The sequence below is a fragment of the Delphinapterus leucas genome, chromosome 16 (genome assembly GCF_059928025.1).
Source record: "Delphinapterus leucas isolate spDelLeu-1000000601 "Yukka" chromosome 16, BTC_Dleu_Yukka2, whole genome shotgun sequence".
NCBI classification, from domain to species: Eukaryota; Metazoa; Chordata; class Mammalia; order Artiodactyla; family Monodontidae; genus Delphinapterus; species Delphinapterus leucas.
Genome location: NC_143144.1, coordinates 43,063,672 through 43,089,544, shown reverse-complemented (window position 1 = coordinate 43,089,544; position 25,873 = coordinate 43,063,672). Strand labels below are relative to the sequence as shown.

The following is a 25,873-nucleotide window of genomic DNA, read 5'->3' as shown; positions in this document are numbered from 1 at the left end:
TGATGTATTTTTCTTTTGATTAGAGGAGGTTTGTAATAAAAAGTAATATCCCTTTATAGTTTTTATTTTGAACATACCTTTTTCCCCTTTTGAATTAAAAACATTATATCCGGGGCTTCCCTGGTGGCACAGTGGTTGAGAATCTGCCTGCTAATGCAGGGGACACGGGTTCGAGCCCTGGTCTGGGAAGATCCCACATGCCGCAGAGCAACTGGGCCCGTGAGCCACAATTACTGAGCCTGCGCGTCTGGAGCCTGTGCTCCGCAACAAGAGGCCGCGATAGTGAGAGGCCCGCGCACCGCGATGAAGAGTGGCCCCCGCTTGCCACAACTAGAGAAAGCCCTCGCACAGAAACGAAGACCCAACACAGCAAAAATAAATAAATTAATTAATAAACTCCTACCCCCAACATCTTCTAAAAAACAAACAAACAAACAAAACCCCCAAAACATTATATCAGGTATATTTCCTCCCCCCTTGTAAAAATTTTTAGGCACAACAACCAAAAAAATTGTTTGCTAAATTAAATTGTCTTAAAGTTTTATGTTAGTTTTCTTCCCCCCCAACCCCAGTTTTGCCCATTTTATGTATGAGACATACTGAAAAAAAATGCTTTTGGTTTAATTTAGTCTTCCTCATTTATTTTGGCTTTATTTTAATTTTATTCACTTAAGATTTTATCCTTATTTTTTCATACTTTTTTGATTTGTTTTTTATTTTTCATATTTCTTTTAGCTAAACAAAGTTCATAATTATTTTCAGTCTTTATTTAAAAAATAAGTTAAAGACAATTTTTCTCTGTGACAGCTTTAGTTTTAGGTCTTAAGTTTTCATGTAATGAATTTCCCCCTTTGTTTCTTTCTAGGACAGTAGTAATTTGGATGTTGGTTACTTTTCTTTGATCTAAAGTTTTTAATTTGGAGAATGTCTTATTTTATGAGTTAATGACTTTTTAGTGAGTTTTTAAAATTTTGGTTTTATAGGTCATAATCAGACAAAGTAGCTTGTAAAACCTCTGATTTGTAGGGTTTAGCAATATTGTCTCTGAAAGCACAGCATAACATAACGATTATAAGTGGTGCTTTATTTTCAGATGACCTAGTTCAAATTTAGGGTGACCTTGGGAAGTTGGGTAACCTCTTTCTGCCTCAATTTTCTTATCTGTTAAATGGGAAAAATAGTATCTATGTTATAGGTTTGTCCTGAGTATGAGATAGTATGTATTTAAAATATTGTATGAAAGACATTTTTCTAAGTAACTGAATTTTAACTATCATTAGTAATTACCTGAACATGTGAGTTCAACAAACTCCATTTGATAGTCCTTTCTTGTTGATAGAGATATATTGCCTCTTACCGTGATTGTGGTTTGTTTTCTTTAACCAAATTATCTTGTAACTGTAGCAGTTTTTCTTTTATCTATTTGGACATATACAGATTTGACTTAAACCTTGATTAATTTTTACCATTTATCATTACATCGTATCTGCCTTTGCCCCACTGAAGTTTAAGGCTGCAAATTCTGCTTAATCTGATATGAATAAGACCATGCTTGCTTCCTTTTATTTGCATTTTCTTGTAGTATTTTGTCCATTCCTTCTTTTCTAACCATTCTTTATCACTTTGTTTTAGAGTTATTTTTTGTAAACAACAAATGGCAACATTTGGGTTTTTTTTTAAGACTAATATGGCATGTTAGTCTTGCATAAGAAATATATCCATTCCCATTTTCTGTGATAATTCGTATATTTGGTTTTATATATCTGTCTTAGTTTACTACATATTATTTTTGAGTATAACATAATGCAATATATATCATAATTTATACTATTATACTTCTTTAGAATCTTTACTTTTTCTGGTATATTCAAATTTGTCATTGCTTCATTTTTCTTCTCTGTTAATTTGGTAGTTTTCTGATTTTTAGTTCTCATAGCTACTAACCCACACCTAAATATTATAACTGAGCCATATCTACTAACATATAAGATTACTTTGTTGCTCTTCTGCTGCTCCATGGTGTAATGATTGCTACTTCTCTTCCTCCAGCCCCTCTTAGATGACCTTCGAAAGTTTTAATCCACCCATTACTCCTCCCCACACCCAGGCTCCATTTTAATAATTTTTTTTTTTTTTTTACGGTACACGGGCCTCTCACTGTTGTGGCCTCTCCTGTTGCGGAGCACACGCTCCGGACGCGCAGGCTCAGGGGCCATGGCTCATGGGCCTAGCCGCTCCGCGGCATGTGGGATCCTCCCGGACTGGGGCATGAACCCGTGTCCCCTGCATTGGCAGGCGGACTCTCAACCACTGCGCCACCAGGGAAGCCCCATTTTAATAATTTATCAGTATATTACTGGCTCTGTTCTTACGGAGAGTCTCTTCTGTTTCAGGAGGTCTTCTTTAATATTATGTTATACATTTCAAATCATGTTAATATTATCCATCTAGTTGTAACCATGTTTCAATAACAAGGTCTATTGTTTCTCACTCCTTCCCCTTGCTTGAGACTTGCTTGGCAGCTTGTTAGTACCTCCTTAGTGTTTTCTCTGCAGAGATTACAGGGGTGATTTATTCCTCGAGGGCCTGCTCATTTGAACACATCTGGTTTTGGGCCTGTCATATGAAAGACTATTTATTTATGTATAATATTCCTGGATTGAAATTCTTTTCTCATAATCTCATTGTCTTTTTGCTTTCACCCCTGCAGAGGAGAAGTCCGAAGCTAGGATGCTTTTCTTTACTTTGCGAGTCAGCTGTTCTTTCATCTAGAAGCTCTTAAGAGTTTATCCTTGTCATTCAGAATTATATAAATGTATGCCTCAGTGTGTCTTTTCATTAATTCTGGGTTGGTGGTTTTCTTCCTTCAACACTTTAGATATTTCACTCCATTCTCTCCTTGCTTGCATTGGATTCTGGCTTGGATTCTGAGAAGTCGGTTGTAATTCTTACCGTTGTTCCTTTGTAGGTAAGGTTCACATTCCACCAACCCCTGGGGCCCAATACCACCCCCACCCCTTCTTTGCTTTTTTCAAGATCTTTTGTATTTGGTTTTCTGCAGTTTGAGTAAGACAGGTTGAGATGTGGTTTTGGGGACATTTATCTTGCTTGATATTCTCTGAGTTTCCTGGATTTGTCATTAATTTTGGAATGTTTGGTTATTACTACTCAGGTATTTCTTGTGCTCTGTTCCTTCTTCTTCTGGTATTCTAATTATGCATATATTATGCCTTTTAATGTTGTGCCACAGTTCTTGGATGTTCTGTTTTTTTCATTCGTTTTCTTTTCACATTTCAGTCTGTGAAGTTTTTGTTGACCTATTTTCAAGTTCACTGGTTCTTTCCTTGGCCTGTTGTGTGATGAGTCCATCAGAGGCATTCCTTGTTTCTATTACTGTGGTTTTGACTTGGAGCATTTACTTTAGATTTTTTTCTAGAATTTCTATTTCTCTGTTTATATGACTCATTTATACTTGAATGTTGTCTAATTTTTTTCATTCAACTCTTTAACATGTTAATTATCATTATTTTACACTCCCTGTCTGATAATTCCAACATTTGGGTTGTATCTGAGTCTGGTTCTGATTATTACTTTGTCTCTTCTTCGTATGTTTTTTATTACTTTTTGGTATGTATTGCAATTGTTTTTTGAGAGCTGGACATGTATCTGGTGATAGAACTGAGGTAAATAAATTTTTAGTCTGAGGATTTGTGTTAGTCTGGCTAGGAGTTGGGCTGTTTTTAATGTTTGTTGTAGCTGTAGGCGCCAGAGCCTTCAAATTCCTTTAGTGTCCTTGTTTTTGACTTCCCTAGATCACTGGTTTTTCAGCTTTGGTGTCTCATACCTAGAGGGCTTATTAAAACACTGTTCACTAAGTCCCATGCCCAGAGTATCTGTTTCTGTAGATGCCTTAATCTAATGCTGCATAAGAAAGCACCGCAATATTTCGCAGCTTAAAGGCAACAAGAAACACTTATTGTCTCACGTAGGGGTCTCATGAGGCTGCAGCCATCTGAAGTCTTGACTGGGGCTGGAGGATTTGCTTCTGTGATGGCTCACTCACATGGCTAGCAAATTAGTATTGATGTTTGACAGGAGGCCTCATTTTTTCCCCATGTAGACTTCTCCATAGGGCTGCTTGAGTGTCCTCATGATATGGCCACTGGCTTTACCCAGAGAAAGTGATCCATGAAGGAACAAAGTGGAAGCAGCAGTGTCCTTCTGTGACTTGGCCTCATTGGTCATACTCTGTTATTTCTGCAACATTCTATTGGTTACAAAGGTCAGCCCTATTTAATGTGGGAGAGGATTGTACAAGGGCATTGAGGGAGGAGGTGATGACCATCTTGGACACTGGCTATCATAGTAGGTCTGGAATGGGGCTTGAGAATTTTGCATTTCTAACAAGTTCCCAGCTGATGCTGATGTTGTTGACTTATGGACCACACTTTGAGAACACTGCCCCAGGGAGTACCCAAGAAAAGCTATTGGAATGTGGGAAGGAATTATTAGCATATTGATGTTCAGATATTTGTGTTTTAAAAATAAGAATGAGATTTCATGTACATATAAAGATATAAACAGCCATGCTGGATGAGTGCTCAAACTTTAATTAAGGGGTAAATGATCAAATGTTTTGAAACCCTTAGGCTGGAGGACATATCCACAATAACTTGTAATCTTGCTTATAATCTTGCTCCTAATTATGTCTGTGAGGCTTTATCTTAATACATCTCAAACCCTTTTCTCCTACTGTATAGTTCCATTAACTTATCAAGTATTCTTTTTCTTTTTTGAGCCATGTGTTTTCAAATTTATCAAGTATTTTTTAATGCTTCCATGCCTTTTTTTGTGTCGTTGGCCCATATTTATAAAGAATATGTGATTCATGTGTCAAGACTTAATACTTTACTCCTCAATAAAACTCAACCTGATAATACAAAATAAAACTTAACATTTCTTCCCCCTTTGCAACTGCCCATTTACCTTTCAGAGACTTTTTATCGTTGCTTCTGTAAAATTTGTTGCAGATATTTATGTTTAAATATGTTTTCTGACCTGATTATAAACTCCTTGAGAGCAGGATTAACCTTTTATTTTTCTTTGTATTCCCAGAAATTGGGACAGTTCCTGGAACACTGGCAGGAACTCCTATGCTCTTTGTATGAATTAAGAAATTAATACACTGGCAAGACCTTATACCATGATTCCTCATTTTCCCACAACATATAGTACTGAGAGAAGGGATCCTACATTGCATTTTCTCTTGAACTATTAATTGTGAACATGACCAGGTGTTAGATCCCCAACATATTGCATGCTATCCAGTTCTGGTCACTGTAGATTGAACACAGATGTGCTGTTTCAGGGGCCAGTGTCATTTGAGGATGTGACTATGGGCTTCACTCAGGAGGAGTGGCAGCACCTGGACCCTGCTCAGAGGACCCTGGACAGGGACATGATGCTGGAGAACTATAGCCACCTCATCTCAGTGGGTAGGGATTGTATAATTTGTAACTCCAAACAATATTTGTTTCCTTTTTAGCTGCTGATATAGGTGGTTTCTTTGTAGAGATTAATAATTTATAGATTTGAAATTCAGGAGTCAAAGATGATCCCTTTTGGGCACTACAAAGAACACTTGTGTTCTCTTCCCCAGTGAAATGTTCCAGTGGATTTATTTTCGTGCAGGCTAACTTTGTCCTCCTTTAAAGGTCCTGAACCTCAGGCCACCTGGTCCAAGTCCTGTGTCATTTTCCATTCACAAGGTATTGTGTTACCAAACCAGAGGTGATTTTCAAATTGGAGCAAGGAGAAGAGCCATGGATGTTAGAGGAAGAGTCCCAAAGTCAGAGCCACCCAGGTGAGTTAGCATAGACGTTACTGTAACCTGGGAGAAACTGGATCCCAAGGAGTTAGTTCAGATGTTGGCATGTTTGAGATTTTTTAGGAAATTTTTTTTAGAGTTAATAGAACTTTGGAAGTGACCAAGAATAATTGGCCTTCGTGCCTCAGATGCATATATCACCCTGGCGGATAAGAGCTAAATGGTTTCTTTTTGGGTTTTCTTCCAAAAATCCAATCCTTGCCTCTCTCATTTTAAATATTTGTTGTTCTTTCTACATCAATTTCATTTGTCGTCTTTTAATCATATATTATGTATTAATTCACTAAGTATTAATTTGACATCTACCATATGCCAGGTTTGTCTGTGTGCTGGGGTTGCAACTGCTAACAATATAATGACTGCATTTTAGTGGCAAAAGAGAATGAAATGTGGTGCTCTTTATGAAAGTGATCAGGGAAGAGCCTCTTTAAGATCAATATTACAATGAACACAGATCTGAATGGAGGGGGCCAGTGGATTTTGAATATTCCAGCCAGATGGTATACCCTGTGCCATGAACTTGAGGCCAGAGTGTTTAGTGTCTGCAGAACAGGATAGCATTTGCCAGGATGAAGAGAGATCAGAGAGTTAGAGATGATATCAGAGAGGTAGTTGGTGCCAGTATTTGGCTTTACTGGCTATCAAAAGCTCCTTAATTCTTTTTTTTTAAAGATTTATTTATTATTTATTTATTTAATTATTATTATTTTTTTGCTGCATCAGGTCTTATTTGTGGCACGCAGGATCTTCATTGAGGCGCGTGGGATCTTTCATTGTGGTGTGTGGGCTCTTTGTTGTTGTGCACAGGCCTCTCTCTAGTTGTGGCGGTGGGTTTTCTCTTCTCTAGTTGTGGCTTGCAGGCTCCAGGACGCATGGCCTCTGTAGTTGTGGCGCGCAGGTTCCAGAGTGCATGGGCTCTGTAGTTTGCAGCACGCAGGCTCTAGTTGAGGTGCGTGAGCTCAGTAGTTGTGGTACGTGGGCACATTGTGGCATGTTGCCCCACGGCATGTGGGATCTTAGTTCCCTGACCAGGGATTGAACCCGCATCCCCTGCATTGGAAGGTGGATTCTTTACCACTGGACCACCAGGGAAGTCCCGAAAGCTCCTTAATTCTAATTGAGATGGAGTCATTGGAAGGTTTTGAGCAAAGGAGCACATGTTCTGATTTGCTTCATGTATACCCCTGGCTGCTCTACAGTGGAAATGTTGACAGAGGGGGTGGGGAGGAGGGATGAGTAAAGTCAAGGAGAGCAGTTAGCAGTTCTCCATGTGAGGGATTGTGGTGCCTTAATACCGGCTTGGAAATAGAAAGTAAAGTGACATGATTGGATTCTTGATGTATTTTGAAGTTGTAGCCAAAACAGGATTTGTTGTTAGATTGGATTATGGGTATGAGAAAAAGAATAATCAAGAGAAAAACTGAAAGGTTTTTTTTCCTGAGGCACTAGATGTCTGGTAGTACCTTTAACTCAGACAGGGGAACTTGAAGAGAAGCAGTTCTGGGAGGAAACAAGTAAAGATATGGGTACGTTTATACAAATATTATCTGTATAAATTACAGATGATCCCCAAATTACAGTGATTCAACTCATGAATTTTTGACTTCATTGGTTCAAAAGCAATACCCATTCACTGGAAATTGTACTTTGAATTTTGATCTTTTCCCTGGGCCAGCGATATGTGGTGGTAAGATACTCTCTTGTGATGCTGGGTAGCAGCAGTGAGCCGTAGCTTCCAGTCAGCCACATGACCACGAGGATTAACAACCTTACAACCATCCTGTACCCATACAACTGTTAGTACAGTATTCAGTGAACTGCATGAGATATTCAACGGTATTATAAAATAGGCTTTGCATTAGATGATTTTGCCCAACTCTAGGCTAATGTAAATGTTCTGGGCACGTTTAACGTAGGCTAATCTAAGCTATGATGTTCAGTAGATTAGGGGTATTATATGCATTTTTGACTTTTGATATTGCCAAGTTACAATAGGTTTATGGGGACATAACCTCATTGTAAGGCAAGGAAGATCTGTAGTAGCAATGTTCTGTTGAGTATAAAAACAACAAAAATAAAATATTGAAAAACAGTAGCATGTAAATAATTTATCAGTTGACCAGATTGGTGTTCTAAAATCCTTTTATTTTTTAGAAGTGTTGTTGAGTTAAATATGAATGGTAAAATTTAATGAGTAAATGCTAGAAGAAAGTAATGTATAACTTCTAAACTTTTGAAGGTAAGAAAATAGAAAAGAAAAAAAATATATATATTAGATCAGACCAAAAAAGAACAATGAAAGAGAGGGGAAAAGCAAATAAAAATTAGAATAAGTGGAAACTGTAAGTGAAATGAAGGAAACCAACCTAGATATTTTAGTAATTACAATACATTCAAAAGGACTAAACCCTCTTGTTAAAAGACAGATATTGTCAATTTGGATTTTTTACAAATACAGGTATATGGTGTTTGAAAAGTACATATGAAATATAAAAAGAAATAATGGACTGTATTCCATTATTGGAATGTAGAAAGGAATAGTGATATACTTCAAATATTAAACAAAATAGAATATTAACCCTTGGTATACCATTAGGGATCCAGTGTACCCAATTTTTTTTTTGAATTTCTTTTTGAAGCAGTTCTAATTATTTGCAAGGGTTGTTGTTTTATGACTTTCATAATTTCTTATGAATTAAAATAAAATTTTAACTTGAATGAACAAAGAGAAAATTTACTTATATTTTTAAATGGAATAAAACTCATTTTATCTTGCAGTTTCCACATGGGTGACTTGGTCCCATTTATAAATCTAAGAAATATGGGATTGTTGTGATCTTATTTTAAAGTATTTTGAAATGTTTTGCTACTTCATCCCCCTAGCAATTATTCCAACATTGCTCATCAGTTATGTTCAATAGTGCTAAAATACACTAAAATATAAGAAAATGAATGATGGAAATTCTTGGAAGGATAATGCAATAGTGAAGTAAATCCTCACCATTATATCATCCTTCAATTTTCTTATTCAGTTCTCTGAAGTATTGCTTCAGCTGTAATGAAGGGATGAAAGAAATCTGGAGACCTTATTTGTTGTTTCTTTTTAAATTTTTGTTTATTTATTTTTTGGCTGCGTTGGGTCTTTGTTGCTACATGTGGGCTTTCTCTAGTCGCAGCTAGCAGGTGCGCGGGCTTCTCTTGTTGCAGAGCATGGGCTCTAGGCATGCAGGCTTCAGTAGTTGTGGCTTGTGGGCTCAGTAGTTGTGGCGCATGGGCTTAGTTGCTCCATGGCACGTGGGATCTTCCCGGACCAGGGATCGAACCCATGTCCCCTGCATTGACAGGTGGATTCTTAACCGCTGCACCGCCAGGGAAGTGCCCCTTATTTGTTCTTTCCTTCTTTCTTTAGATTTCATTGAATATAGTTGAGAATTTAGAATTTTTATTTTCTGCCTTTAATTGCAAAGGGCAGAAAATTGACATAAGAATACTTTCCACAATTATTAGACAAATCAGAAGATGAGTGTAAAGAGATAGGGAAAAGTACTCTAGACTCTAATAACAGTGGATAATTGATTGTATAAGTGAAATTCAGACTGTAAGTTTTTTTAAAAATAAATTTTATTTATTTATTTAATTTATTTTTGGCTGCATTGGGTCTTCGTTGCTGCACGCGGGCTTTCTCTAGGTGTGGTGAGTGGGGGCTACTCTTCGTTGTGGCACACGGCCTTCTCATTGTGGTGGCTTCTCTTGTTGCGGAGCACAGGCTCTAGGCACGTGGGCTTCAGTAGTTGCGGCACACAGGCTTCAGTAGTTGTGGCTTGCAGGCTCTAGAGCGTAGGCTCAGTAGTTGTGGCGCACAGGCTTAGTTGCTCTGCAGCATGTGGTATCTTCCAGGACCAGGGCTGAAACCTGTGTCCCCTGCATTGGCAGGCAGATTCTTAGCCACTGCACCACCAGGGAAGTCCCCAGACTGTAAGTTTTAGATGATATGCTAGATGAATAAAGATGTGCCTCTGATCCTGTTGTAAGAATAGCCTGAATGTATACTTCATTTAGGCACTACTATTCATTGTGAATCCCCATGAGAATGCAAATATAGCCTAGGCAATAGCTTTCCTTTTAACTCTAATGAAAATGAGTACTTTCTGAAATTTAATTTGGTGGTGTTATGTGGAATAGAAAAGAGGAGGATGAGGTTGTAAGCATGTACATTAGTGAGGCTCTTGCTTTGATAATGACTAGGCCCTGATTTAATTGTTCCGAGTCTAATTGTTCCTTGATATCTCCCCTTACCATCATTGTCTATTAATTTTCCTTGTGATTCTACTTAATATTTGTTGAGTTGTTGGGCTGATTCTATTAACCTGTGAAGTTCCCCACCCCAAGATTAAGCAGTCATTCAAACATTTTAAATTTATTGTTTGTGTTTATTTCAAATTCTCTATTTTTGAATGTCACAGTTAAAACAAATTGAGGTATAATTGGCATACAACATTTTAGTGTCAAGTGTACAATGTAATGATTTGATATTTGTATATATTGCAAAATGATCACCACAATAAACGTTTTTGAAGTGTCAAATTATTGCATTTTGTTGCCAGATTCCCCATTTTTCACTACTGCAAGTTATTTATTTATTTTTCAAACCTAGAGGAGCAAGGCAGTATGCCCTTGAGATTACTTTCATAGCAAATGACTGGGCTAGAATAAGACATATGAATATGTCTTCTCTTCATAAGAAATATATTAACATGTATAAACTATGGCAAATTATTTTCATTTCTATACTTCTGCATAGTTGACCTGATGGAGAAGAGCCAGGAAAAGGAAGACCAGCATTGGTGGAAAGTTGATTTTGTCAACAACAAAACACTGACTAAAGAGAGAAATAGTGTATTAGGAAAAGCATTTTCTCTGTGTACAAACTCTATTTTATCAAGAAAAATACCTGGTAAATATGACTCATAGGGAATGAATTTGTATTCTCTTTCAGAATTAATCATTAGTAATAGACACTCCTTTGTAAGGCAGCCTTATGAGTTTAATACACATGGGAAATTACTCCTCTGTACAAAGCACAGGTCATTCTAGAGAGAAATCTTTAGAATATGATAGAACTGGAAAAGCCATTAGTCAAAATAAGGACATATTTCAGCATCAAGATACTCAAACTCTGAAGCTTTCTTCTGAATATAGTGAATGTGGGAAAGCCTTCAATGAGGGGGCAACTTTCATTACCCATAAGAGAGCAAGCTCATGGAAGAAGCCCTATGGAGGTAATGAACATGTCAAAGCCTTTTCTGATAGACCAACATTCACTGTTCATCAGGGAACTCATACAAGGGAGAATCACTATGAATTGAATGATTGTGGGAGGTGGTCTGTTGGTGAGAAGTCAACTTTAAATAAGCACTATGGAGTTATCATGGGGAAGAGATACTGTGAGTGTATTGAAAGTGAATAGTTTCAGAAAGAAGTCACTCCTTCAGCGAATTTATAAAGGAGAGAAAACCTTTAACTGTTATGAAGATTGGGAAGTATTCTGCAAGAACCCAAATTTCTTGCAGCATCAAGAAACACATATAGGGAAAGAAGTCTATAAAATTAATCAGTGTGGTACTGCATTTTACAAGAAGCCAAAGCTTCCTACATATCAGAAAACAGATGTAAGAGAAGAACTCTATGAATGTAGTGAATGTGGGAAAACCTTCAGCCATAAGTCATTTCTCATCCTACATCAGAGGATACACAGAGGGGAGAAATGCTATGAATGCACCAAATGTGGGAAAACCTTTGGGTATAGGTCAGGCCTCGCAGTACATCAGAAAACACACACAGGGGAGAAACCCTATGAATGTAATGAATGTGGAAAAAATTTCTGTGAGAAGTCAAATCTCCATGTACATCGGCGAACACACAGAGGGGAGAAACCCTATGAGTGTAATGAATGTCAGGAAGCCTTCAGTGATAGGTCAGCCCTCACAGTACCTAAGGGAATACATACCGGGGAGAAACCCTATGAATGTAAGGAATTTCTCCCAGAAGCCAAACTTCATTAATCATCAGAGGACTCACACAGGAGAGAAACCCTATGGATGTCACAAATGTGGAAAATTCTTCTCTGTGAAGTCGAAACTGAGGGAACATCAGAGAACACACACAGGAGAGAAGCCTTATAAATGTAATGAGTGTGGGAAAACTTTCTACCGTAAGTCATCCCTCACAGTACATCACAGAACCCACACAGGGCAGAAACCCTATGAATGTAACCAATGTGGGAAAACCTTCTACCAGAGTCATTCCTCACAACACATCAGAGAACACACTAGGGAGAAACAGTACAGGTGTAATGGAACATTTCACCTGCATCTCGATTTCAGTAAACAGCAGAGAGCACTAAGAAGAAACCCCTGTCAACATCCTGAAACCTTCACCCTCTTGTTGGACTCATTGCATAGCAGAAACAACCTGGGACTGAGGTGGGGGACCCAGGATATATGAGAAATCTTTTGCCTAGAAGTGACATTTCATTGAGTAACAAATAATTAATATTTGATAACTTTATTAATATTTTGAAGATGTTACAGTGTCAAAAAAAGTTTAAAAAGGAGGCCTTTTGCAGAATATAAGTATGCTATGTAGAGAAACTTTTCATGATAGGTTTGCTTATTGGAATGCAGCATTGTAGTAGGAAGTATATGTATATTTGCTTAATAACTCATAAAGTTTTTATTTCATAATTTTAATATGAATATGAAGTGTATAAGTTGTCCCATACTTAATACCTATGTAATTTTTTGTTTTAATTGAAATTTTTATTGAGATAATTGTAGATTGTAAGATGCAGTTGTAAGAAGTAATACAGAGAGACCTCATGTACCCTGTACCCAGTTTCCCCCAATGGTAACATCTTGTAAAAATATAGTACAAATATCAGCCAGGATAATTACATTATTGATATAATCCACCAATTAGTTCAGAATTTCTCAATTTTATTTGTACTCATTTATGTGTAGGTATATTTAGTTCTGTGCAATTTTATCACATGTGTAGGTTTATGTATCCACCATTGGCTGTGGCATCTGTTGACTGTGTTATCTATGACCACAGATATTTCATGATATTCAGGGGTTATTAGTTTCTCTGGTATTATAATTATGTTTTTCAAAAGAGTCTCTATATTTTAGAGATAGAAAAATAACATATGCTGCAGCATTCAGATAATTGAAATACAGGCAACAATACCATGAGCTTGGAGATATATATGTATTTAATTGGATCATCTGTTCTTTCATTTCCAGGATTTGTTTATATAACTTGTATATTTATTTGTTGACTACATTAGGTTACAGATACTTTCTCCTAGACTGTGGCTTATCTTTTAATTTTATTTATGCTATATTATACTGTATAGAAGTTTTAAGTTTTGATGCAAATATAACAATCTTTTCTTAGGTCTTTTTGCTCTTTGTTTAAGAAATTCTTTTCTAGACTGAGGTTGCAAAGATATTCTTCCAAAAGACTGAAGTTTTGCTTTTCATGTTTATATTTTTAAATCTGTCTGGATTTTTTTTTTTTTTTTTTTTGGCGGTACGCGGGCCTCTCACTGTTGTGGCCTCTCCCGTTGCAGAGCACAGGCTCCGGACGCGCAGGCTCATCGGCCATGGCTCACGGGCCCAGCCGCTCCGCGGCATGTGGGATCTTCCTGAATCGGGGCACGAACCCATGTCCCCTGCATCGGCAGGTGGACTCTCAACCACTGCGTCACCAGGGAAACCCTGGAATTTTTTTTTAATGGTATAAATTAGTGATCTACTTTCATTTTTTTTTTGCAAATGGAAAAGTCAGTTGTCTCAGGGCCACTTTTGAAGGTCTGTATATTCGTTTTCCAGGGCTGCAGTAACAAAGTACCACGAACTGGGTGGGTTAAAATAATAGGAATTATTCTTCCAGTTTTGGTGATTAGAAGTCTGAAATCAAGATGTCAGCAGGGCCATGCAGTCTCTGAAGGCTCACGGGGAGAATCTCTTCCATGCCTTTCTCTCAGCTTCTGGTGGTGGCTCTCCATCCTTGGTGTTCCTTGGCTTACAGCTGCATAACTCCAATCTCTGTCTCCACTGACTCATGCATTCTCCCTTCCTGTGTCTAGGTCTCTGTGCCCCTTTTGGAGCCAGCAAGGCCATGGCCCTGTCTGCTTGCCCAGAACCTCAGGCGCAGCCTAGTTGCCTCAAACCTAGCTCCTGCCGGTGTGCAGCACGCACTGGTGGAACTGAGCAGAACCCTGCACCCACCCCTATCCCCCTGCCAAGGACAAAGGCCCCTCCATATCCCCTGCCTCTTATTTACAAAAAAGTACTAGATCTATGGCTAGCACAATTTCAAGAACTTGGCCTTAAGAGAACGGGATTAACACTGTTGCTCATAATAATCTGTATCTTTGTGGGCATCAAAATAATTGTAGCTTGTTCTGCCCGTATATGTAAATGGTCAACTACAATTGTCAGTAAAGACATACTACAGACCCATGTCGACATCTTCCACTCTAAGAATATGGTGCCCTATGTCAGCATGAAGTTACAGAAGACAGACCTTCGACCATAATCCAATAAAAATGGAATGATGTTCTGACAAGTGGGGGTTTGTAAGCAGCTTTTGGCAGGAAAAAGCTCTTTGCTGGAGAGAGCTCTCTGCCGGAGGCCGCTTTTGTCTTGTCACTAACCTTAAACCAGGTGCCCCCATGCTCTACTCATCTCTGGCCCTATTGATCACATAATACCTTGCCTAATCTGTTGGTTCTTTCCATAGATCAAAGAAGTAGAAATGAATAAGTAATTAACACATGACCCGATCTCTTCCCTAGCTTCCCCTTCAGTAATCTTGCGAACGAACTGTGTGAACAAGACAGTACTGAAAGAAAGATCATAAGAAGTCAACAAGCCTGCATGACAAGCCTGCATGCAGTGGGGGATGGCGATGCCTCTGACCTCCTATCTCAAGGATTAACTGAGATTACTTACCTTTTCCCTTTAAGAACTTCTCATGGCTGAGCAGAATCTTGGGAGGTGGTTTTTGGGGAGTCCACCATCTCCCCAGCATTCTGATTAAAAGCAACTTTCCTTTCTACCAACATTTGTCTCTTGAGTATTGATTTCTGAGCAGCAAGCATCCAGACCTGATTTGGTAACACTGGGACGGCAGCACAAGGTGCGCGGAGGGTGGGGGTCTTTTCTTTTTATTGCCTTGTTGCACAGGCTAAACATCTGGGACAACGTTGACTACAAGTGGTGAGTAGACATCTTTGCCTTGTTCCCAGTCTTAGGAGGAAACCGCTCTTTATTTCACCATAAAATATGATGTCAGATATATGTTCTTCCATAAATGCCCTTTATTAGATTGAGGGTGATTCCTTTAATTCCTAATTGACAGTTTTAAATCATGAATGTGTTGAATTTTTTCAAATGCTTTTTCTACATTATAAAGATATGGTTTTTCTTTTTTAGTATATTAATATAATGAAATACATTGATTTTGAATGCTAAGGCAACCTTGCATTTCTAGGATAAATCCTATTTGGGCACGATGCATTACCATCTTTTATAGATTAGAAGTTTCAATTTGCTATTTTTTAAAAGAATTTTTGCATCTATGTTCATGAGAGTTATTGATCTATGATTTTCTTTTCTTGTGATGTCTTTGTCTGGCTTTGGTATGTGGGTAATGTTGACTCGTAAAATAAGTTGGAAAATGTTTATTCCTAGAAGAGTTGGTGTACAGTTGTTACTAGGTCTTCCGTAAATGTTTGGTAGAATTCACTTGTGCCATCTGGCCTGTACTTGTTTTTGTGGGAAAGTGGTCAGCTACAAATCGTTTAAATAGGGCTATTCAGGTTTTCTCTTTCTTCTTGAGTGAACTTGGGTAGTTGTACCTTTCAAGGACTTTTTCTATTTCAACTAAGTTGCTGAATTTATTGACATAATTATTAATAAAATTCCATGCTGCTTTAGCTGCATCCCACAAAGTTTTATATATTCATTCAGTTCAAAATATTTTCAGATTTTCACTGTTACCTCCTCTTTACCCCATGGCACATTTAGGAGCCATTAATTTCCAAATGTTTGGTGACTCTTCAGGTATCTTTATGTTAGCGATTTCTAATTTAATTCTGTTCTAGTGCTAGAATATACCTTGTATGATTTCCATTCTTTTAAATCGTTTGAAACTTGTTTTATAGCCTGTATTATGTGCACTTGAAAAGAATGTGTATTATTGGAGTATTGTTGGAGTATTCTATAAATGTTGAGTTAGTTGATAGTCATTTTCTGTCCATTTGTGCTATCAATTACCTGAGAGTGTTGAAATATCTAACTATAATTGATAAACTGCCTACAGCTATTTCATGTTTTTATTTCATGAATTTTGAAGCCCTGTTATAAATGTATTGGAGCTAGAAGATAACTGCTTTGCTGTTGGATTCACAAAAGTCAAAATACAGGTCTCTAGGGGTCATTCAACAGGGCCATTTCTACAGAGAAGAAATTTCCCATCTCTTGCTGGAGGGTAAGTCCCTGGTTGACAATGCACAGGGGTTGTGGAGGAGGGCAAGTGTGTATGGAATGAGGGGAATGTCCTGTATACGACTGGCCACTAATTTCACTGCTTTCCCTTCATGTCTCACTCCTGTCCTCCACAGTATTAAGCATTTCTGAGTCTGGAGCCAAGCTGGTTCCTTCTTGTCCTTAATGCAGGTAGTATAAATGGTCTCTGCTTCTGCTCTGATACAGTAGCTGTCCTCCTTCCATATTTCAAATTTTTATTGAGACCTCCTATTTACTGGTGGTTTTTCATTTGTTCCCTTTATTGCTGTGGTATTATAAACGTAAAAACTTTCTAGGATTTTAATGCTGTCCAGAGAGATGTTTAACAAAAGCACACTTTCTAGTCCTTTCCCCTTAAGCATTTTGCTTAACTGACTAAACCCTGAATGATTTTCATAGCCCCTGCCGATCAGTTGCAACACACTCCCTATGTCTTAGCTTTTCCCAGCTCTACCTCTTGAACCTACTTGTTGGTATCACCTGCTCTCAGGTACCAACTCAATGTCAGTTTTACTCTTGCAACTACTTCGGGCATGTTGCTTTGGACTTTTCCTGGTCCTCATTACCTATGGTTCAGCCTTGCCCTCCATGCTGTTATGTGCCTTTCTTTTCAATGAAAGTACAGTGAGAAAGGTCGTGGAGCTGCAAAAGTGAACGTCCATATTTTATCCCCTAACTCTGGCTATCATGGTGGGGGATGAGACAGGAAGAATTTAAAAGGTTATAATTTAGAAGTGTGACTACAAGTAGTGATCACATATTCACCAGTATTTTGACCTTAAGATCTTAAATGATCCACACAGAAAGTAAATAGCACCTACCGAATAGGTAAGAATTTTTATTTTTTCATGTTTTTTTGCGGTACGTGGGCCTCTCACTGTTGTGGCCTCTCCCGTTGCATAGCACAGGCTCCGGACGCACAGGCTTAGCGGCCATGGCTCACACGGGCCCAGCCGCTCCATGGCATGTGGGATCCCCCCGGACTGGGGCACGAACCCATGTCCCCTGCATTGGCAGGCGGACTCTCAACCACTGCGCCACCAGGGAAGCCCGGTAAGAATTTTAAGAATTGTAAAATCTTGTCTCAAGTACTCAACAAGTAATCTGTAACCTAGATTCTTTGCTAAGTTAGTGTTAGAATTATCAATTGAATACAATTACTGAATTTCCAAAGCTCTTTGTTCAAGTCAAGTACTGGTAAAGGATCAATCCTAGGGCAACCCTTGAATTCTGAAAAGGAACCATTTTGCAACATATCCTTTTTTTTTCATGTTCACATCTCTGCAACTGGGGTGTGTGTGTCTTAAAAATTAACAAACTGTTTTCTCTTGTCAATCCATTGGCATCTTTAAGATCTGATGAAATGTGACACATCCCCTGTTGTTCTTCCTGCATTTTCATGCAAAAGTCTCTTTTTCTAACTAATTTTTTCCCCCAGACTGCCTTACTACAATCAGTGAAATGCTTCCCAAGGACTCTGATCACACTTCAGTTGTATTAAGGAAGGTAATGCTTAAAAGAGAACAGTAAAAGCTAACCATAATTAAAAACATTGATAACTTAAGGTACGTATAAAAGGAGACTTGGAAAAACAGGCTAATTTATACGCGTTTGAAACTTGGACTTCAAATCTACCCTCTGGTCTCAGTGCACATGGATTCTTGTGATCTTATTTGACTCCAAGTCCCAGATAGATTATATACATCAGCCAATTAGAAGACATATATGATAAACGAGTCAAATCCAGAATAGATGCTCAGATATAATCTTATGAGGGCAGGAGAAACTGGGAGGCATTCATCATTCTAGAGGTCACTGAAGCAGAATCACATCACTTGTGATGCCATCTTACGGTATCCAAACAAGTGAGTGTATTACACAATGCCAAAGGGCAGATGCTGGGTCACCACCCTAACCATTCCATGTGGGCTGCTCTGAGTTGGAGTCAAATATTCTGGGACTGTCTCTTGAAGGAAGGCAAGTCTCAATCTGTGGCCCTCCTCCATTCCTTCTTTGAGATTAACTACATTTCCCCTAAGTTAACATGTCACTTCCCTGTTATCTATGTCCAGTTAACTGCTTCAGGTTGCCTTTGATGAGGATAAACCAGTTACAACCCCACCTTCTCAAGGTAATAAATATTGCATCCATATCCCCCCCACCATTTTTCATGTATGGATATTAGTCATTGGTGGATAACTGAAATATAGGTGACTGGGCAGCCTCCTGAGCACTGCTTGGGGAATCATCAGTCATTGTTTAGAAAATCAGGGCTGCAATTAGGAGTCCATTGTATAGTAACTTCCACTCTAGTTATGTATTTCCAATCACGTTTCTCTCAACTGTTGCACAAGCTTCTTAACTTCTTGTTTTAGCTTAACCCTTTGCGGTGTCCTAGCTCCACACCCCAAGTGAATTAGTTGTGCATATTTTAAGCCTGGTCATCCCAAACATACTCTCCAAGCCTTCCCAGAGTTCCAAAGAGTAAATTTAATCAGAGAAGTGAGAAAATGCAGAAAGAAAGGAAAACAGTCAAGCAAGACAAAATAACAATAGCCATTAAATAAAGTCAAGGACCTATAGTTCCTCCTGGAGGGCTATAGATAATATTCTGCGCAATGTCCTTTGAGCTGTTTTGCAGATACTGAATCTGCCACCAGGTGGAAGAAGTTAACTGTATGCTGCCCACAAGCAATTAGACCCCAGACAGGATGGAAACAGAAGGTTGACAATGTTGACTCTCGATTAACTCACCACCAACCAATCAGAAGAATGTCCACGAGCTGATCATGCACCCCAGTCCCCCCTTCCTCACCCTTTTAAAATCTTTCCCTGAAAGCCATCAGGGAGTTTAGGCCTTTTGAGCACTAGCTGCTTGGACCCCTTGTTTGGTGCCCTGTAGTAAATGGTGCACTTCCTTCACAACCCAGTGTAAGTAGATTGGCTTTATTGTGCATGGGCAAGCAAACCCCAGTCTGGTTCAATAACAATGCTGCAAAAACAAATGACTTTTTGGGGGTATATCAAATATTAAAACAAGTTGAGTCTGAAGAGAAAAATATCAGAACTCTCTCTCCTGACTCCTTTGTTTGGTTCAGAACATGGATGGTGAAGAAATTTAAGGAAATAAGAGAGGTTCAGTGTTGAGAGACAAATTAAATACATTTAAATATATTTCAACTTCATTTAACATGTTTCAACATGGTGTAGGTACCCTACTTGGCTTTAATTTGGTGGGGGTGTCATTTGAGATGGCAAGACCTGGAAGCACCCCAACAGACTAGCTGCACCCAGGAAAAAGAACTACTTACGTTCCTGAGCAGTTGCCTTATGGGGAGGAGGGGGAGGGCTCCCACATCCTGTAGTGTGTGGGGTGTACTGCACGAGTAGCTCTTCTCCACGTTCTTGTGAGGCCACAGGCTGTAGTACGTGTGTGCAATAACAGATTTCCATGCCCATTATACCTCCAACCACCCCCTCAACCTAAAACTAACATTGTATAACCAGAATTTAGAGAGGGCTACTCAGGGCTGGAAGGAAATAGGAAAACACAAGGCATGTGATTTGAAGAGAAGCCAAAGTTCCAATTTCTCAGAGAATGTGAACAAAGGAAACATGTTCTGCTTGGAGAAATATAAGGTTCTTGCACTTAAAAATGCTGGGTAGGGTATGTAGTTCTAGTAACACTGACTGAACAGCACAGTATAGACATTTTCACTCTACCCATCTGAGGAACAAGGGCAATCAATTCACTGTGTAGCATAACAAAGTGCTTGGTAGTTAAATACTTTAAATGATTTTCCAGTGAGGGAAGTTATCGGAATAACTCTTACTATATCCTGAGAATATAAAACTAAGAGTGATGTTAAAAATATTTAAGTCTTTAGAGTACAAGCATGCGATTGAAGACCTCATTTAATGGGGATCTTTCCTGTGGACCCGCTGGTGGATGTGGAGGTTGGAGCTCTGGCTGAAGCCCTTCCCACACTTGCTGCACTCGTAGGGCTTCTCTCCAGTGTGGACTCTCTGGTGGATGAGGAGTTTGGAGCTCTGGCTGAATCCCTTCCCACACTTGCCGCAGTGATAGGGCTTCTCCCCCGTGTGGACTCTGAGGTGGATGCGGAGGTCTGAGCTCTGGCTGAAGCCCTTCCCACACTCATAGCACTGGTAAGGCTTCTCCCCCGTGTGTGAGCATCGGTGGATGTGAAGGTTTGAACTCTGACTGAAGCCCTTCCCACACTCTCCACACTTGTAGGGCCTCTCCCCCGTATGGATGCGCTGGTGGATGTGCAGGTTGGAGCGCTGACTGAAGCTCATACCACACTCCCCGCACTCATAGGGCTTCTCTCCAGTGTGCACTCGCTGGTGGATGTGCAGTTTGGAGCTCTGAGTAAAGCCCTTCCCGCACTTGTCACATTTGTAAGGCTTCTCGCCTGTGTGGACTGAGTGATGAATGAGCAGACTTGAACTCCTCGTGAAGCCCTTCCCACACTTGTCGCACTTATAAGGCTTCTCATCTGCATGGACTTCGCGGTGGATAAGGAGACTTGAGCTTCTTGTGAAGCCCTTCCCGCACTGATCACATCTGTAGGGCTTTTCTTCTGTGTGGTCCCTCTGATGAAGGACTAGCTCTGAGCGCTCACTGAAGTCCCTACCACACTGACTACATCTGTATAGTTTCTCAGCAGTGTGGATTTTCTCACCTGGGTGACCACCTGGGCTGGTGGTACGTATTTTCCCACAGTCATAATGGGTGCAGGGCTTCTCCTCTGTATGAGCTCTCTGATGACTACGACTGATCACCCATGACTTCCAACCACAAATGTCCTTGTGTTTACAGTCAAAGGGATCCAAGGATTCTTTTGACTGGCCAATGTGGCATATTGTCTCACCTCTGAATGAGGGCGAGACCACTTCTTTTACATCAGACACAAGTTTATTTTGAAGGTTCTCTGAACAATGGTCGATGGGAGGACTTTTGCTCTCTGAGATTTTCCTCTCAGTGCTTTCTTCAGTTACAAACAGACTTTTGCTTTCCTGAGGATCTTGGGGCTCATTCTTACAGAACGTCGCTGAGTCCTGTGTGGCCATTTGGCTTGGGACTTTCAAAGACAAATATTCTTCACTTTCCATGTTTTTTAAATCATCACTCTGAAGAGTCACCAAACTGCTTTTGTTTTTGGAAATATGAGAAGATGCTTCTCCCCACTTTTGACAAGGGGGAACATCTAGTTCAGGGTTCCTGTACACTGAAGATTCACAATTTAATCCTGACTCCCAGTTATTGTACTGGACATCTCTTCCAATATTTGCCAGGAGGAAAGCTATTCAGGCAAGAGATAACCTAAGTCCTTTCTGTTGATTCTCCACAGAATTTTCATTCAAGTCTCCTAGGGAACAAAGAGAATTCAATGATAACAGACAAAGGGTAGATTTCAAGATTTCAGAACTGCAGTGCCTAAGGTAGCTAGCAAAAAGTTCAGTCTTGTCCGTATAGTCATGCCCTTTGGGTTAATGTCAGGAAGGGAGAGGGCGTGGGTACACAAGACAGAAATCTTGTCTCTGCTTTTAAGTAAAGCCAATGAAAGTATTCATACCCCAGCCCTGCAGATGGCTATGGATCCCACATCCTTGCCACATTTCATTTCACTTTACTTCATTTTATTTTAATTAAATTTGCATTTAATTGGTAATCTAATAGGTGCTGGGGATACAAAGAATAAAATAGAAATCCTTTTGCTTGACACACTAGAGCCTACTGGGAAGAAGAACAAATAGGTCAACAATAATAACATGTAAGTGCTACCATAGATGCATGCGCAGCCAGTCACGGGAGCACAGAGTAGGGGCATTCAGCTCAAACCTTGGGGAAGATTTCTGGGAGCAAATGTAAGGAAAAAAATAAAGTGAAATGCGGAGAGACAATATGACATGTTCAAAGGGCTTGGTGTGTACTCAGAGACTCCTCCGAGATGTAAAGCTATTAAAGGATTACAACTGGGAATGAAACGACTGACTTTGATTATAAACACCATCAAAAATGAGCAAGACTTTAAGGCAGAGAGAGAGAGAGAGAGAGAGAGCGCTGCTGTAGTGAATCAGAAGAAAAGTGATAAGGAGGATAGTTACGGAGAGAAAGGGAGAGATTCATTCTAAATCACATGATGACTGATTAAACTCAAAAGGGAAAGGAGGCACCAAGCATGATCCTCAAGTTCCTTGAGTGACTTAGGTATGGGGGTACTATACCATAACATAGGGAATCAATCTCCAAGGCTGGAGTGGGGAAGGGTGACAGATAACAAACTCAGAACCTGACTTGTTTAATTTGTGGTGTTGGTGGAACATTCTTGCACTGTTCAGTAAGCAGTGAGATACATGGGTCTGGAACTCCTGGGAGAGAACTGTGCTAGGAATACAGATTTTAGACTTACTGTAGATGGTCCCTGACTTACGATGGCTTGACTTAGGATTTTTCGACTTTATGGTGGTGTGAAAGCGATGTGCATTTAGTAGAAACAGTACTTTGAATTTTGATCTTTTCCTGGGCTAGCAATATGCTGGACAATACTCTCTCATGATGCTGGGCAATGGCAGCAGCCACAGCTCCAAGTAATATGCCTATAACCATTCTGTTTTTCATTTTCAGTATAGTATGCAATAAACTTCAGGAGATATTCAACACTATTATAAAATAGGCTTTGTGTTAGATGATTTTGCCCAACTGTAGGCTAATTTAAGTGTTCTGAGCATGATTAAGGTAGGTTAGGCTAAGCTATGGTGTTTGGTAGATTAGGTGTATTAAATGCATTTTTGACTTAACACTATTTGCAATTTACAATGGGATTATGGGAATGTAACCCCATTGTAAGTCAAGGAAGATCTGTGGTATGTATGTTACTCAAAACAATTAGCGTGAAGATCCTCACATTACACTGAAATGACAAAAAACCAAAAACAAAACCACAATAGTCTTGGGAAAAAAAGAAAGGTTGTCATCACTAGAATGCTGGGGACCTCCTAGTGATAAAGAGCAGATGGATGAGGTCTAATGGAGAAAGTAGGAAAAAAACAAATGCACAGCTCAAATTATGTACAGAAAAAGCCTCCTAAAGAAGTAGGCGAAATTCTCAAGAAGTCCTAGAAATTCCAAGCTCAGAATCAACAATTATGAAGTAAGAGAGGTTTATTCTGGAAAGAGGTTTATCAAATCATGTTAAGCACTTCTAATGGCTCAACTAGTTGCTGCAGCACCACTCTCCCAATGACCCTCTTCCCCACAAGAAATGAAATACTGGGAGGCTAAGGGTAGCGGCCTCGTATAAAGCTTCAAAAACAAAATAAATTGTCCGCCAAACAAGGACTCCTAATAGTATTATTTGGGCTGAAGAGGGAAGCAGAAGTAATGCCAAACCTGTACAATGACAGGATTGAGGTACAAAAAGAAACAACTGACTCCACATGTACCCAGGATAAAGCCTCAAGAAAACCTGTGAAGTGAAATTTCCGACAAGGAGGACACCCCAGAGCTGGAGACTGAAGCAGGGCACGTCCCAGATAACTTACTGGCCTGAACAGGTAACCTCAAAAAAAAAGGGTCTACATCACTCACCATCTGGATTCTTATTAGATCCATCCCAAGCCCAGTCAGCAGAGGTGTCCCCTGTAAGTAGAACACGCATGCATCAAAAAGGGTTGAGCATCAGCTGAGGATGTACACTCCAGTATCATACTGCGAACATAAGGCTTTTGGGGAGGGGGGGAAAAAGACAATTGAGAAAACAAGGAGACAAAAAAAAAATGTAGAAAACTAACATCAATAAAGAGAGACACAAACTCAACAAACAGAGGAAATAGAATTTAAAAGGTTCATCATTAAAATCCCAGAGAAATCTGAGGGGATATCACATCTAAAAAAAATGGGACAATCGGGCTTCCCTGGTGGCGCAGTGGTTGAGAGTCCGCCTGCCGATGCAGGGGACACGGGTTCGTGCCCCGGTCTGGGAATGCTGCAGAGCGGCTGGGCCTGTAGGCCATGGCTGCTGAGCCTGCACGTCTGGAGCCTGTGCTCCACAACGGGAGAGGCCACAACAGTGAGAGGCCCGCGTACTGCAAAAAAACATGAAAAAAAAAAAGGGACAATCTAATAAAATAAAATATAAACACATTGCTATGAAGAATAATCAGAATTCTTCTAAATTAATGAAAGGATTGAAAAAGATGATAATCATAATATTTAAGATCTACTATGCTCATTTGAAGCACTCAGATACTGGTTGCATGATCTTATGTGAGAGGAACTATTAGGACACCCATTCTACACCAGAAGAAACCAAGGTTGAAATGATCAAGTAACTTGTGTCATAGCTACCAGGTGTCAGGCAGTCTGATTCTAAGGCCTGCAATCTAGATGGGCTGAAGAGCAAAATGAACATCTGGCTAAGGTGGAAGATTGAGGGGTACTCCTGGAATGAAGAGTAAAGGGTAGACAGATGCAAAGATAAAAGTTAAAAGCCCATCTTGTAGGAGTTCGATGAATATAGTGGAGGTAGAATGAAGGGAAAGAAATGATCAAAGAACAGGAAAAAAATGTTTTCTAGAATTCAAGATTCAGAGGTCACTAAATGTGAAACCTCAGGACGTCAAGGAAAAAAACCCCAAACAAACCCAGAAAATGCTAAAAGCATCCAGACAGAAAAGCCAGGTTATGTGCAAATATAAATGAGAATTATATTGACAATGAACTACTAAACAGCAATATTGTATACCTCAAGTCAACTGAGCAATATCTTCTAATTTTGAGGTAAAGTGATTGTGAAATTAGCATTCCATTCTATACCCAGCCAATCAAACATTTCAGTGGGAGGAATAGACACTTTGTCAGATAAGAAAGGATTTAAACAATTACTGAAACAATTATTCAGCAATGTACTGTAGCAAAAAATTTTTAAATTACTTTAACAATAAGATGATATACAATAAATAGCAGTGAGCAAAGAAGTCAAGAAAACAGACAAGATGAATCAATCGTTGATATATAAAAGAAAACAATACTTAACCAAATCAACCAAAACTCTGTAAAACAGAATGGAAAGGAAAAAACCCCAAATAAAATATATTTTAAAAAGCAAGTATTAGTTTTAGGAAAGGGAAAAAACAAACAAACAAAAAGGAACTGTAATCATATTATACTATTTGACTCTGCAGGAACAAGAATTATGAAGTCAAAGCAACTAAGCATTAATCACTGATGCGACTGACAAATTGTTGGAAAGATGGGCATGTTGGGAGAAATAATGTAAAAGAGCTAAATCTTCATCTATGACATAAAGAAGTCAATGCAAAATATCAAATATTGATAAACTGAAAAAAATTGCAGTATACCATA

General features: G+C 39.2%; 2 protein-coding genes across 2 annotated transcripts; one reads left to right on the top strand and one right to left on the bottom strand.

The window, feature by feature from the left end:
- Window positions 1-392: 392 nt before the first annotated feature.
- Window positions 393-24,301, top strand: LOC149747267 (uncharacterized). The gene is given in 2 exon segments (XM_089897848.1): window positions 393-11,921; window positions 11,923-24,301. Coding segments are annotated over 2 exon segments (1,086 nt in total). The 5' UTR covers window positions 393-11,304; the 3' UTR covers window positions 12,392-24,301.
- On the bottom strand, window positions 19,418-21,750 carry ZNF239 (zinc finger protein 239). The gene has a single exon (XM_030764602.2). The coding sequence runs from the start codon at window positions 21,616-21,618 to the stop codon at window positions 20,401-20,403; it is 1,218 nt and encodes a 405-aa protein (XP_030620462.2). The 5' UTR covers window positions 21,619-21,750; the 3' UTR covers window positions 19,418-20,400.
- Window positions 24,302-25,873: the final 1,572 nt, after the last annotated feature.

What these genes read in the sequence shown, in the direction of transcription:
- ZNF239 (XM_030764602.2), bottom strand. Translation starts at nt 21,618, where the DNA reads ATGGAAAGTGAAGAATATTTGTCTTTGAAAGTCCCAAGCCAAATGGCC.